Below are 15983 nucleotides of genomic sequence, written 5' to 3'. Positions count from 1 at the left end.
TAAAGACAGAACGTTCCATATAATACATTTTGAATGCATATAAAGGGAAATCGAATCTATATAAATAATGTTTTACTATCATATAATGAAAAGTTCGTTCCGTATAAAGACGAAACGGTTCCATACATTGCATTTTCCAATTTATATAATTTATATAATGAGCGAATGAACCTGTATACTCGGTATTCTTAAAACGAATGAATAACATGAAAATGTCCACATAAAACAGCCACGGCGTTCCATAGTAACTGCAAAAATGTTTTAGTTACAATACTATGTGTACTGATAACGCGAGATAGCTGGCGATTGATTTCAATACGGATTTTAATTAGATTATATACATATATAATATAATATTCTGTGTATGTGAGATATCTACATATGATAAATATAATACATCGATGATATTCAAGTATCCGCATAAATGACTATTGATTTTCTTGTCCAGTCAACCAAGAAGCGTGTTTATTATCTGGAGCAATACTATGTTTACTTGCAGCTATGTACAATGACTTTGATACATAAATGTTTAAAAACGAGAAAACGTGTATGTAATTATCCGCGTATTATTGTTTTGCTAACTCTGTTTGTATGGATTTATATATTCAAGACATCGAAACTTGTGTTAAAACCGTGTAATATAGAACGGCTTGACCCATGGGATCTGTCGCTGACGCAGTATTTTTCAAGGCTTTCTCCAGTGGTGTGTTCTCACAGGCAGCAGTTGATTTATGTAGACAAACTAGGTTTTCTTAGATTCAACGACTCTTTGGTGAAGGAATATAGAATTGATACAGCCGTCTTGCAGTGTTCATATTATTCACTGAAAAGAGGACTTGCAGATACTAACAATGTGACATTTGATGCGAAAATAAAGATTACACTCCCAGTGTTCGTGAAATGTCACATGTTTCGGATACAGTGTGTAAATCCCTCAAATATAATTATTTACGATTTTTTACATTTCAATGCAGCATGGAGTGAAAATGCTAAGAAAGAAGACGACATTGAGGATGAAAGCGAAGATAGGCCCAGTGTCATAGTGTTTGGAATCGATTCTGTTTCAAGGTCTCATGCGGTAAGGGCCCTCCCTAAATCATATGAATTTCTTTTGTCAGAATTTCAAGCGTACGATTTTTTGGGCCATAACAGGGTTGGAGAAAACACGTGGCGAAATTTTATTCCTCTCTTAGCGGGAAAGAGTCACAGGAAGTACCTGGACTTTCTGCATATGATTTTTCACGTAGATTCTTTACCTTTTATCTGGTATGAGAAAGAGATGGCCAGAATCGCAACATTCTATGCCGAGGATAGACCAGAGTTGTCTGCATTTACTGTATTTGGGCAGCTGGGTTTCAAGCGCCCGCCAACTGACTATTACTTCCGTCCATTCACTCAAGGTGTTCATACATTTGTACCCAAAATTGTCGACCATGTCACAAAGTCACATGACTGTTACGGGCCAAAGACAATGTTCGACATCCAAGTTGATTACTTGAAAGGCTTTTTACAACGCTACGAAAATAAAAGAAAGTTTGCAATGTCTTGGAGTACGCAGATTAGTCACTCCAGTTACAGTTTATTAAGCCGTGCTGATGAACCTTTCCTTAAATTCTTAAAGTGGCTGAAAGTAAGTAACCAAACAAAAAATGCGGTATTTATTGTAATGAGTGACCACGGTCCTAGACTTGGAGGGGCTGCACTGACACATGTAGGACGGGCGGAGAATAACAAACCGTGGATGATGTTACATATACCTAACAGCTTGAAAGCGAAACACAAATGGATTGATGAAGTGATATCTCAAAATTCAAAACAGCTGACCTCACATTATGATACATATGAAACCATATTGAACATATTTCAAAATAAAGCTTTCACTGGAAGAAGGACAATACCAGGGCATAATTCATTACTTCGCCGTAACTTGTTTAACCCAATACCCAGGGATCGAACATGTGCTGATGCCGGTATCGAAGAGCAGTTCTGCACGTGCGACGAAAAAATTCAAATTTCACCGTCAGTTGAAAGAGTTCAGTCAATTGCAAAGTTTTTAGTTGAGAAAATAAATAAATTGTTGTCGGGCTTTTCTCATCTGTGCCATACATACACTCTTCACAACGTGTCAGAAGTATTAGTGTCCTACTCAAAACCTGAAGAAGGTCTTGGAATTTACGAGCAGTTTGTGAAACATTTTTATTCAGACAATTCTGGACGCTATAAAGTAGTATTTTACACAGCGCCTGGGTATGCTTTTTTCGAAGGCACTGTGGATTTTGTTGACAAATCTGCAAGTAAAAAACAGAACAGTATGACTCTGATAGGTGAGCCAATCAGGTTGGATAGATATGACAGTAAGTCAAAATGTATACAAAATAAAATTTCACGGCCATATTGTGTTTGTAAAATTTAAAATGCAATGGAAAATACTGTAAACCTAGAAATGTTCGCGGATACAATATTTCGCGTTTTTCAAAACATGAACATTTTCGCGGATACAAATCTTCGCGGAATCACATCCATCGCGAATCCCGCGAATATGAAGTCGCAAGTGAACATATTTAGTATAATAAGGTAAGTATCACTGCATAGTTGCATTTATACTATTCTCGAAAACATTCAGTTTTATTGTACCCTTCAATTATAAATGCACCCTACGATTGTGCCCATTTGGTTGTAATGCTGTAGAATCAGAGATACATGTTATTCTATGCTGTCCGCTTTATACTGTTGAACGAAGACTTCTATTAGAAAAGGTTACTTCTATATTTGTAAACTTTGAGAGTCTAAATGACAATGATAAACTGATTCTGTTATTCACACATCCAAATTTGATAAGAATAGTTGCAAAAATCGGTTATGATATACTTAAAAAAGAAGTAATACTTTATATAATATAAATACAGTTTAATGCACCTGTATAGATAGTCTTTTATTTATTTATAATTTTTTTTTACTAAATTGTATGTAGATTCTTTTAAATAATTACAGTATTTTAGTGTTAAGTAAGAGATATCTGCTAATCTGTTCTCTACCAATCTGATTGGTGGGGATACTTGATTCTTTAAGCCATTTTTTACTAGCGCACATTTAGTGCACCTGTCTAATCTGGTTCAGTGTCTTATAACTCTTTTTTTAATTAAATTTTAGGACACATCTTTGTGTTATGATTAGCAGACATGTCTTGCTTTTTTTTACTGTAATATATGAGAATTGATTAAATTGATAAATATGGTGATAAATTGAAGAGTAATGCCGTGTGGTGGGTGATGTGGATTTGGTCGTCTGGTGTCTCTGTATGGCCAGTTAGGGGACTGCAGTGTTCTCTTATCAACTACAACAATTGCGTGTGGTGGATGGGAGGATGCTGTGGTTTTGTTCCTGGTGGCTTGGATCTGCTGGCTATATAGCTTGTTGGACCACTTGCATTGGCTGTCACACGGTGGTGCTCTTTCGATTATCATTAGAAACATATATTGAATAATGTGAAATATGTGATATGCAGAAATTTTATATATATAGTCTCTTGTAATTCAAATTTGAGTGGCCATTTACTTGTGTTTTATTATGTATATGTCATGTTTTTATACTGTAAACATGTAAATGGATGAGACTGAAATAAATAAACAATAAACTCTATAAACCCCTAATCATTTTCATCCATATCAACGGTTATTTACACCTCCGATTATTGGCAGTCAGTAAATTGCTGTTACATGTGTTATTACACTGTCATTTGTTTGCCATTTGAATAGGCGATTAATCCACACTTAGCAGAAATAGACACAATATTTTATTTACAAATAATATATCGTATTGACTGCCGACTGCAATTTGCATGTATATGTCGTTCGATAGATGCATATTGTTTTTGTTTTTATCCCCTGTTTGCCTTACGGATCGATATTGAAAATGCTGTTGCTTCATAAATAAGTAAATTGTTGATCAATTGAAATAATGTGGATTTGTGCACTCATGTTATACAATTACGGTACTAGAATATGAATTATAAATATCCAGGTATGTGTAAGCACAGAACCATTTTAAAGCTGAAGCTAGAATCTTTCGCGTTTTTGTTAGAACAGAGTTTTTCGCGGCTATTTAATTTCACGGAAATATACTACCTGCGAAAGGCGCTAATTTAAAAAGCGCGAAAACAATTCTAGGTTTACAGTAGTGTTAGATATGAGATTGTTGTCCGACTGCTGTTCCGAGTGTCGGCGGTTCTTGGTTGTCCAAGTCTGGCCGTACAGATTACTGCAAAATATTTGTAAATATCCTAGATATTTATTATCATAGACTGGTACAACATAACATAACTAAATACATCAATGTCAAGATATCATGTGCCATAAAAAAACTACGTAAAGTAGTATACATAAGGGTACCTCTGATATTTAGATTTCATAGTTCATTCAATAGTTTCAACCACAATCTAACAATTACTAGGCCAAAAGATGAAAAAAAAATCGTTTCGCGTCCTATGACATATGCCTAGTAGAACATGATTTTGCTTCAAATCCGACTGGTCGATATTGCGATACAGATTTATGACTGATGAAATGTTAAAGAATTTGACATGTAGTATTTGAGCCGTGCCATGAGAAAACCAACATAGTGGGTTTGCGACCAGCATGGATCCAGACCAGCCTGCGCATCCGCGCAGTCTGGTCAGGATCCATGCTGTTCGCTTTCAAAGACTATTGTTATTAGAGAAACCATTAGCGAACTGCATGGATCCTGACCAGACTGCGCGGACGCGCAGGCTGGTCTGGATCCGTGCTGGTCGCAAACCCACTATGTTGGTTTTCTCATGGCATGGCTCATTTATCTTTCGAAGTTAAATTTAAACACTTAAGTATATCAGTAGCTGGCAAATACCATTAAGGTTTGGATGTAGCATTTGGCAATTAGCACGTGGCACCAGTCTTCCATACATACATACTTAGCTATGGAAGGCCGAGCGCCATGCTAACTGCCAAGTGCTAAATGGCAAATTGTTAATGTAAATGCTACTTGCCAAATGCTGAAAGTCAATTAATGACAGTCACGTGGTAATTGTCAAACGATAAATGCTAACTTATACCAAATGTTTATTGCTAAGTGTTTATTTAAAAAAAAATGCTGAATATACCAGTGTATGAATCCATCCTTTAAATAGTCATTGGTCTTCGTTACATAACTTTGTCTCTATTAAAAAACTTTTTCAAAACATTTTAAGAGTAAACAGTGTCGGTCCTATGTTCATACACGGTATATGGCCGGCAGAACATGTTATTGTTTCAAGTCAAACTTGTGGAAACTATATGTCTTATATAATTGAAGGTTACATTCCTGAGGTTAAGAAATAGGAATCATTAATTCATAAAGTTAAAGAATTTGACGATTAGCATTTATCATTTAGCAATAAGCATTATCTATTTGACATTAAGCGTTTGGCATTTGGCATAAAACATTTGGTATATAGCATTAAGTAACTGGCATTTAGCATTAGATAATTGGCATTAAGCATTAAATAATCGGCATTTAGCATTAAATATTTGGCATTTAACAGTTAGCATAGCGCATCGACCTTCCATACTTATCAACGCATACTACTTTTTTATAATTTAAGTCTTCAATTTTGAAGTTTACATTTTACAATTCGCATTTGGCATACTGCAGTTTTAACAAAGAGAGCTACCGGTACAGTTTTTCACTGTCGCTCATATAGAATATATAAGGATAAAAAATAGAATTGCGACTTTGTCCAAGTTTAAGGGTTTATTTCTACATTTAATAATAAAATGCCAATATTTTATAACCTTTATTCTGTATCTACATTTTCCGATCTTTTAGACAATGCTATTTTGAAAAAGATATTTTGTTAGGAAATTGCTTCCAACTTTTTGTCAAATTGCTGAATTCATTTCCTCAGTTTTTCGGACTTAGAAAATCAGCGGCCATTTTGGTGAATTGAAACCGTAGTGATTATTTATAGCTTGAAGATGTTATTGTAATACGTTTATTTGAAATACAGTTTTAATTTTAGATATATTTATATTTGCTTGTATGGGAAATTGTCCTACAATAGTTTTAAATATGCCATAAAATCACTAAAATTCTTGTATTCTCACACAATAACAGCACAATTGTTGTTAAAGAAATTGAGTTTCTTGCACATGTATTTCATTATTATCATTATTAATTTCTAAATCGAAGAAGTATGTAACACATTTTAATCAATTTGAAAAAAAATCAAATAAAGGTTTTAAATGATTTATTGTTATTTTGTCGCGGGTCTTTTAAGGTTTGTCTGTATGCTTTGATCAGTGAATTAAAAAAGAAACAAAAATCAAATGTTATTAAACTATGCTTTTCCTCTGTTTTAATGATCACAATAAATATCACGATCACATTTTGGCCAACGTTTGTTCAACTAGTGATTTTGAATGAAATGCATTTTAAATGTGAAATATTTTATACGCACACTGATTTCCCTGGTTAGATTAATCAAAGCCTTGAAATGTCTGATGGTTGCGGGTTTTTGGTAGATTTATTTTCTGTTTAAATGCCAGTCTATGAATATACATGAATGAGAAACAAATACAAATTTAATGTGCCTCATATCTAAGATGAACTCTGCCTGACCCAGCTTGTGATGTAACCATGGGCTGGAATACCGTATCATTGATAGATCTTATATAATCTAAATTATGCGAGTGGATACAGGTTGAATAAGAACTGCATGTTCATTGATAATTCATCCGCATTGTTCATGAATGGGACTATTTTGTGTAGCACATGAACATCCTTTGAATGTGATTCGGAATAAAATAAAGATGCTATGATTGTCAGAAATACACTTTAACTTTGGTAGCGAGATAAACCCGCAACCAAAAATCTTCATAAACTAAGCTCTCCTTCCGTTTGACCGATCTAAGGGAAATAACTGTGACAAGCATAAAGTGTCAGTTTTGAAACTGAATGTATTAAAAAGACAATACACTTTTACACATTTTACTGCTGTTAATTGTATTTTCCTCATTGCTTTTATTTCACGATATCCGTTATAAATGCAGCATAATTTGAATTGTTGAGAATTCGTGACAAAATTGATATGCAATTCAATATGCTTGCATGTTTAAATTCGCGAGCGGCACACACTCGCGAATACTAGTAAAATATAATGAGTGCAAGTTTTGGGAAATCTGCAATATAATAGGGTTATTATAATTGCAGCTCGGTCTGGGATGGTGTATTCGGCTCGAGTGGATTTTGCCAGATTGGATCTCACGAGGCGCGAAAGCGCCGAATGTGATCCGACCTTGCAAAATCCACGAGAGCCGAATACAGAATCCCAGATATAGATAACGACCCTTTTACTATATACATTCAACCTTATTTTGTTATCGAATGAAATCTTCGAAATCTTCGAAGTTTAAACAGAACTGAGTGAAGTTTTTATGTTCGCTATTTATAGAACTGTTTCAGGTCATGCATATTAAATGAAAGTAGTCCGGCAACATACAATACAAAAGGTACAATACGGAATTGTTTTCTGCCTGTTCATGTTTACTTGTGAAATACAAGCCGTATTTTTGACAGAATTTATATAGGTATAAAATAAAAGGAAGTCTCATATAAAAAGTGATCAGCACCACCTATGTATTTCAAGGCAAACAAGCTTTATATTCAAGATATTGAGCCGATACGGTTTTTGTACTGACAGGCACTGTGAGCTGTACCTTTGACCTTCAAATTTCAAATTCAGCAGGGATCATCCGCTGGGCAATGTACACATTAAGTTTGAGGATCATAGGTCAAAGCATTTTAAAATTATTGCGCGGAAACGAAGTTGCTAGCACACAGACGGACGACTGGGTTATCATATAATATGTCCCTCTAGGCGTATGATAAATTGATTATTCAGAAGCGCCAGTAAGAGTAAGCGAATAAATGTCAATATAATGGCGGTTAAAACTAGCAGCTGCCCTTAAAAAAAAGATGCATGTCCCCTCAAAAGTTGTCATTCAAATGGAACGATGAACTGATAAAATGTCTTTGTGTTAAACGAGTCCACACGAAATAATGCATGAAGTCAAGTCGCGTCAATAGTTCATTTTAATTTTAGTCAATTTTTTCAAGCATAATATAACATTCTATAATACAATCGATTGCTTCTAGATGAAACGAAGGAGAAGTGCAAATCTACAGACCATTTGAGCCGCACCATGAGAAAACCAACATAGTGCTTTTGCGGCCAGCATGTATCCAGACCAGCCTGCGCATCCGCGCAGTCTGGTCAGGATCCATGCTGTTCGCTTTCAAAAGCCTATTGCAATTAGCGAAACCGGATGCGCAGGCTGGTCTGGATCCATGCTGGTCGCAAAAGCACTATGTTGGTTTTCTCATGACGCGGTTCATATAGATGTATCAAATAAGTCAGATTAAATATCTTCATGCATCAATAAAATTCCAAATTTTATAACAATTATTGAAATACTTTTTTTTCTTAAATACGGAACTGAAAGGGCTCGTTGATATTTTTATACCTTCTGATTGACTGGACTATTAGTTGAAAAATTTAAATTAAGCAAGCAACCTGATAACTCTTTGATCTTTGAGAAATTCCAAATTTTATAACAATTATTGAAATACTTTTTTTTTCTTAAATACGGAACTGAAAGGGCTCGTTGATATTTTTATACCTTCTGATTGACTGGACTATTAGTTGAAAAATTTAAATTAAGCAAGCAACCTGATAACTCTTTGATCTTTGAGATCCCGCTGAATACGATATAGTGAATACAACAGAAATTCATTTATTTGCTTGTATATATTCTCTTTATTTACATATTCTCTTCCCACCATTCACAAAGGCTGAATCAATCGTGTCAAGCATGATAAGGGTTAAGACATGACATTAAATATTTATACGAAACATGCAGACATGATTTGTGACACTCCATATTGACAAATGATGCAATGGTTCTTCCTAATATAACTTGATATAACATTTCATCATTTAACAATTTGCCTTTTGAAATAAAGTTTACCAAGTACTCTAAGTCATCTTGTGTATTATTTATCTTGAACATACACGAATATCTTCACATCAGATCGTTGTAATACCAGATCTTTACAAATGTATCGCAAAATTCGACTTACATGTACATCTAGTTAAATATGCTCAAACTGGAATGTTTTCCAACAAAATACTAACGAAAATCAATTGTCAATAAATCTGTGATGCAGAAACATTCAGCAGGAATGAACAGAACAAGACCAGCGATTGTTTATAACTGTATTGACGATTCATTCCGGTCGCATGAAGCATATGAAATTGCTAAACTATGGACAAAAGTAACAAATAGAAGTATTTGTTAGTGTGGCTTATGTAATGTGTAAGAAAGTGGCACAGCCAGAAGTCAAATATCTTTTTTGTTTGTAATTGTGCATGCATATTACACAGTCTTTGGAAGAAGAACAACTTTTGTTTGTCTATTTCAGATACTATACTTAACCATCTAAGCATTGTTAAGCAAATACCAGTGCTGTATTATATATCATACCCTGCATTGCTTTTGTAAACAGATTTATTGTGACCTTAAGAATTGACAAGTCCTCTTCAGAGCCTCGTTACCGCCTACACTGCACCTACAACCAGTGAAGGAATCTCAGTGTATCCTTCTGCTTGAAGATGGCTAATCTCTGTCTGTGTTCTAAAAGTTAGGAATATTTCCAAATAGTTGACTGAACTGTTGTATTTCTTATTTAGTTCATCTACTCAAACCATGTTGTAAGTTGAAATGCTAATTCATTTTTTTCACATCATATCTCCATAATGATGATGTTCGCCCATCGCTCAGCGAAGATTACCATGGCATCAGACTCTTAACTAGTTGCACGGGTTCGGTGTGTTCGAAGGTGACTCGTCAGGCCAATTCGGGCACGAAAGTACCTCCCACAGGTCGGGCGTTAGTGTTCGGTGTCTGTAGTTGAGGTGCTAGCTGACCTCATCTTGCGAAGCGTACGTCTCCACTTGGACTCCTCCAACCGTGCTGTCTCTGCATTTCTTGCTCCTGTCGATATTGCAGTACTCCACGCTGCGCGATCCGTCGCCAATTCCTCCCATGTGTCTATGTCAATGCCAAGTGTCTTCAGGGATGCGTTCAGACTGTCCTTTAAGCGTTTCCGCTGACCACCTAAGGACCATGTCCCAGCAGTTAGCTCACCAAACAGAAGTTGTTTGGAGATCTTTGTTTCTGGCATGCGGCAGATGTGACCAGTCCAATGTACTTGTGTTCGCTGAAGGATGACATATATCGAGGGGAGTTTAGCTCGAGTGAGTACGTCGGTATCTGGGATTTTGTCTTGCCATAATACTTATACTTATTTATCAAAGTACCATGTTTACTTTATGTGTGCGTGGCGTTCTAACTGGTCAGCCAGTTGCATTGTCTATTTATCAACAACCCCTCAATTTGACAAGATAACATGTCAGTTTCATAGAATTAAGGATTTTTTTAAAACTATATACTGACAAAACGACACGTTCCTTGTAAAGTAATGGTACAAAATATAAAGAGGATAATTATGCTATGACATAATTACAGAGGTTACAATCGAAGGCCAAGTAACTGTATTCTGAAGTTTAACCGTTACCCTGCTAAATTTCTATAATGAACTGGTCCATCTTTCAATTTGGACAGTACCATTAATGTTAAAAGGGGTGCTTACCAAAAAGATACTGACTGAATGGCGAACAGTGCAGATCTTGATCAGACTGCACGGATGTGCAGGCTGATCATGATACACACTGGTCGCAAAGATAGAATCAATCGTGCCCAGCATGATAAGGGTTAAGAATACGTTAATGTTAGTTCTATTGGTTTTTAAACATGTATGGACAAAAGTAGTAAAAACACCAAAATAAAAATAAATCACGTCTGTTTATTACCTATAAAACAATATCAATGTGGAGAAACAAGAACGCAGCGTCCTCATAAACATTATGAGCTATACATACAAAGAATAACGACGCTTCAGGTAAGAAACATCTTGTTACTTTTGAAATATTACAGCTATTGGATGAAAACCTCCCTGACTGTACAACAGTATACATTTTAAACATATAGCTTATTTTCCCCCAAAACGCGAACAGTTGACAAAAATTACACGAGTCCTCCCAAACTTGCAATAAATTTGATTTGAACCTATTTCGTGAAAAAAGTATGTCTAGTAAATAACATAATTGTTTGATTTTTTTGTGTGTATTCATATAAACATTTTACGATATTTCCTTGAAAACGATGAACTCCTTTTGAAAATGAGAATTACGAAAGTTCAGATTTTGATAGGGAACTCCCACACTGTATTAGCACTAAATGAGCCCGAAATTGTAATTCGAAGTTCACAAAGTCATCAATAAATGAACAATACCTGTTACAGTATATATCTTTTGCTGTCATTTTATTTTCATTTTATAAATGACAGTTAGTCCGTCTGTCCCGTACACAGCTCCTTTCGTTATACATTTATTAATGCTAATACAAGACTTGATGATTTCAAAACATTTTTGTAAATGCTAACAGCCAGAGAAAATAAATAAAAGGACGTACACTGTGACATTCTCCATATTGCCTCTATCTGTTTATCATTAGACGGGAAGTAAACCACTGGGTGTTTCCTTACTTTCCGAACGGGAAACTTGATATTAAATACAGTAACTTGCTTTCCGTTTGAGAAATAAAATTATCCGTTTTTTTTTTCACTTCTTGCATTTAAAAGGCCCGGTGCGTAAGAATATGCATGGTATCATTTAAGGCATCGCCACAGTCACAACTCAGTATCAGTTCATATTTTCAGGCAGAGTATTTTTCTCTTGAAAATTGCACTAAAGCCTTAACAGCTGGTCAAATTATCATCAACATAAGAAGCATATGATGATTTATAGTACATATGACATTTGTAAAATGTTAGAGTCTCATTTAGACCGAAAGATTACCCCAAAATATTGAAATTTTATGTGCAGTTAAACTCCAATATAAGAAATATTACAAAGACAAATTTTAGTTAATTTCATAGTACAATATGTATACTGCAAACTCTTATGGATTTTTGTCGAAATTGTTCCTGGTTATTGCATTAGACACAAAAAGACAACCCCATGTAAATTTAATTGTACATGCATTACTGACCACAGGTAGCCAGGTAAACCTATACATAATCCTATAATATCACCTGTTTATATACATGTAAATTATGTGTAAACAGATAACACAAATTGGATAAATTGATGGTGTTGGGATTTTTGTGTATAATTCAGTAATCAGGTAAAATTTCAAAATAATTTCTGAAGACTTTATTCTTCACAGTCTGCTTTACAATTGGCTGTAATTATCTTTGAAATGTATTGAATATATATTGAGTTTGACTGCACGTAAAATTGCAAAATTTTGTCATAGAAAAATATCGAATAAAGGCATAATACAGAGTGAAATGCACATCCTTTTACTTGCATATGTTCACATAGATATTTAAAACATAATTATGACAAATTTATTGACTTTATTGTTACCACTTAATCATCTTTTATTTTTATGAAAATTTGCATGTAAAATTTTGAGTCAAATGGCCGCCACTGTAGGCGATGCCTTAAGGACTATGCTATTTCGACAATGCAAAATTCGTATGTAAAACTGAGATTGTCGTAACAACGCGAGAAATGCACGGGGATCAAAAAGAAACTAATAATTATAAGAAAATGTATCTCCGAATAAATTATAAAGTATCAATGACACTCAAAAACATGTCCCAACAGTGCACTAGAAGAAAATGCATAGAAATTTTTGGGGTAAGTATTTGGTACCGTAAGTCTCTCATATATATACAATATATATATTCTTCAATCAAGGATATGTCAGTGTAAATGAGCTGAGCGTTAGCTTTCTAAGAAAACGCCGTTAAACTATGTTACACGAATCACACGTGCACCGCTCTTTTACAAAACTGTGTCCGCCATGTTTTCTTCAGTGAACGAAATAAAAGGAGTATTTTACCTTAGATTTCCTTATTGTAGAGTACGATTGACTTTCTAATCTAAATGAAACATCACTTTTTTATAACATCCCACTGTCCGATCTTTCTGATCACTTAACGATCACTCACAATTACAAAATAAAACCAACGTATCATCAAAATTATCACTTTACACGGCTTCATGGACATCACGGCCTACTAACATTAAATTTGTAATCATGCGCCAACCGAACAAATGATGAAAGATCGGTACTTTTTCAAAGACATGTTTTATTTCCTGTAATTTTCTGATATTCTAACCTTCAAACAACCGAATTGTATGCACAGAAATAACGAAACATTTATGCAATTATAGCTTTTAGTATAAATTTTGGATCTATCTTTTTCCAGCCCAACAACAGACATGTATATGTCACAAACCCGGCCTGTCCTCGAAATCAGTGTCAAAGGTTACTAGAACATAAATACAATAAATAAACAACCGCTTACTATGTTCTTGTAAGTCCTGTAAGATGAAACGGCTCGTGTTTATACATTCATATATATCCGTATCGGGAACATTGACAATCACAAGTCGATCCTTACCAGAACATGAAAACAGTTACTTTTATGCCTTTGTTTACATTTCAAAAGTAACTATCACATATACGTTCAAGAACGTAAATTTCGTGCTTTCCGACCCACATGGTGTGTAAACTTCTGTATTTAAAAGTATGGTGTATCGGCAAACCATTTGTAACTTCCGACGTGGTAAATGTCATTGTCAGTTATATTTACGAAATTTAATTGAATATTTATGTTTTATACTTGCAAAAGAAAAACTTGATGGGTCATGGTCGCTGCTTCGAATTCCTCGCCCATCACCGACGTGGGATCAAAAACCCACTTGAGGTGTGAAACTTTTCACGTAAGGAAGCCATCCAACTGAGGTTAGTGTCTCGATCTAGGTACTAGTCTGAGCCTCAAAAAATGTCTGGAGGGACCCTGGAGCCTTTCACCACCAACAAAACCTGGGAAAAAGTTCATTGTGTCGTTTCGGTGTTACTCACAATCAAACAAAATAAACATTGTTCCCGTTTTTGTTTGTTTGTTTTATATAAATGAATATGCAAAAGGGTTTGTTTGTTTCAGTGTAACGTCAAAATATAATATTACAAATTATATATCAACTGTGAATGCCACATGCATTATTGTTCACGAGGGGTTATGCTTTATCTTACAGGTAAAACAAATTATATTCCTATTGTATAAAGGGTTAAGGTAAATATACATGTATATGTGTGTGTACTCGTGGAATTAAATGTTAAGTGTAAAAAGTATATATTCACAGTTCAAATCATCCATGCTAAATAATACGTACGATATGTTTGCTTTCTCACTGTCTAACATGTTCGAAATGATTTATTCGATTTTTATCATAGAGTTCTAGTTTATTTTTCACCTTAAATTAAAGCAAACGTGTTCAAATATAATTTTAAACAAACTCTGAAGTTTAGTAGGTTGTAGCATTCTCTAGGTCAATGGGTATTTTTATTACCTTCTGTAGTCAGTCATATCTATTGTGAAAAAAAACTCTTTTTAACCAAAGTGGAAAAATTCAGGTACTTGAAAATGCAGCTTTCTAAAGTTAGAATTCTCGATGTCATTTGTCAGACATACCTTGTAAATAAATAATATTATTACAAAATTAATACTGCTATTTCTTTTATGCACTTTGCGGACTTATGATAATTATTTATGTGCATCTGTTCACAACGAAGCACTGACCCTGAGGACTATTGTATGGGAAAATATAAGAGTGAACTAAGTGTTGACTGAAAAAGGGCAACATTTATTTTGCCGAACAATACCTTAACAAATATATATTTTCACATATCTGGGCGAAAAATACCGCTTAACAAATTATATATTTTCACATACTGGGCGAAAAATACCGCCATTGCAAAACAATACATTAAAAAAATATATATATTTTCACATGTCTGGGCAGAAAATACCGCCGAAAAATACCTTACACATTTATATTTTCACATATCTGGGCGAAACATACCGTCCTTAACAATAGATATGTTCTCATATCTGAATGGAGTTACAGTCCAATACCATAACAAATATATATATTCACATATTAGGGCGGATATAACCGCCGAAAGCATATTAAGAAATGTAAATGAATTTGCATATAAGAGAAATCTTTCAAAATTAGAAAATTGTCACTTGAAAGAGGAGCGGAATAGCATGTGGTGGTAAGATAAAACCAGAAATTAGCCAAAATAAAATTAAAGAAAGAAGCGTGCTATTCACTCTTGAATGCTGACGAAGAAGGAAGATGCCGTTTCACGATTGGTTCAACGGTATAAAAGAAATTCATTGATTGGCTTTTACCGTAGTATATAAATTAACATATTTCAGAATAGGACCGATTTGCTCCAAATGTACAACAATGACATAAATAATTTTATCTACCTATAAAATTCAATATATATATATATATGAACAGTACAATCCTGTAAATGAGCACTACGTAAGCGCTCAGGCCCCTCTCGCACACCATACCTATAGTTCGGACTTCTTTAATGTGTAAAGGCATGTGCACAAAAATGACAAATTTTGCCAACACCTGGTAAATTGTAATGTGTTTTTTAGAAAAGTAATAAACGGAAATAGAAAAATAGCTCTCAGTTCATTTACACGGATAGTTTAGCTTTATTATGTATGTTATAGTTTTTCGCAGTTATGAACGATGACATAGAATACTTACCCCGAAAATTGTGACACGAACATACTGATAACTTTTCCCACTTTACTTTTTAAATTAAAGTAAGAGTTCAGCACTTCATGGTTTTGATGTATTGTCACATTGGAATAACGTTTGTTTTACAGTAACTTCGAAATTAATCAGAAATAATATCATGTACCCCACCCACCTAATTCATAATTTCAAAATAGCATAGGCCTTA

The 15983-nt window shown here is 34.4% G+C and overlaps 1 protein-coding gene across 1 annotated transcript; it reads left to right on the top strand.

Annotated features, from left to right (window-relative positions):
* Positions 1-277: 277 nt before the first annotated feature.
* Positions 278-8600, top strand: LOC123550214 (uncharacterized). The gene has a single exon (XM_053524909.1). The coding sequence runs from the start codon at positions 425-427 to the stop codon at positions 2411-2413; it is 1989 nt and encodes a 662-aa protein (XP_053380884.1). The 5' UTR covers positions 278-424; the 3' UTR covers positions 2414-8600.
* Positions 8601-15983: the final 7383 nt, after the last annotated feature.

Source organism: Mercenaria mercenaria, chromosome 15, assembly GCF_021730395.1.
Source record: "Mercenaria mercenaria strain notata chromosome 15, MADL_Memer_1, whole genome shotgun sequence".
Classification (NCBI taxonomy): Eukaryota; Metazoa; Mollusca; class Bivalvia; order Venerida; family Veneridae; genus Mercenaria; species Mercenaria mercenaria.
This window is presented reverse-complemented; position numbering and strand designations above follow the sequence as displayed.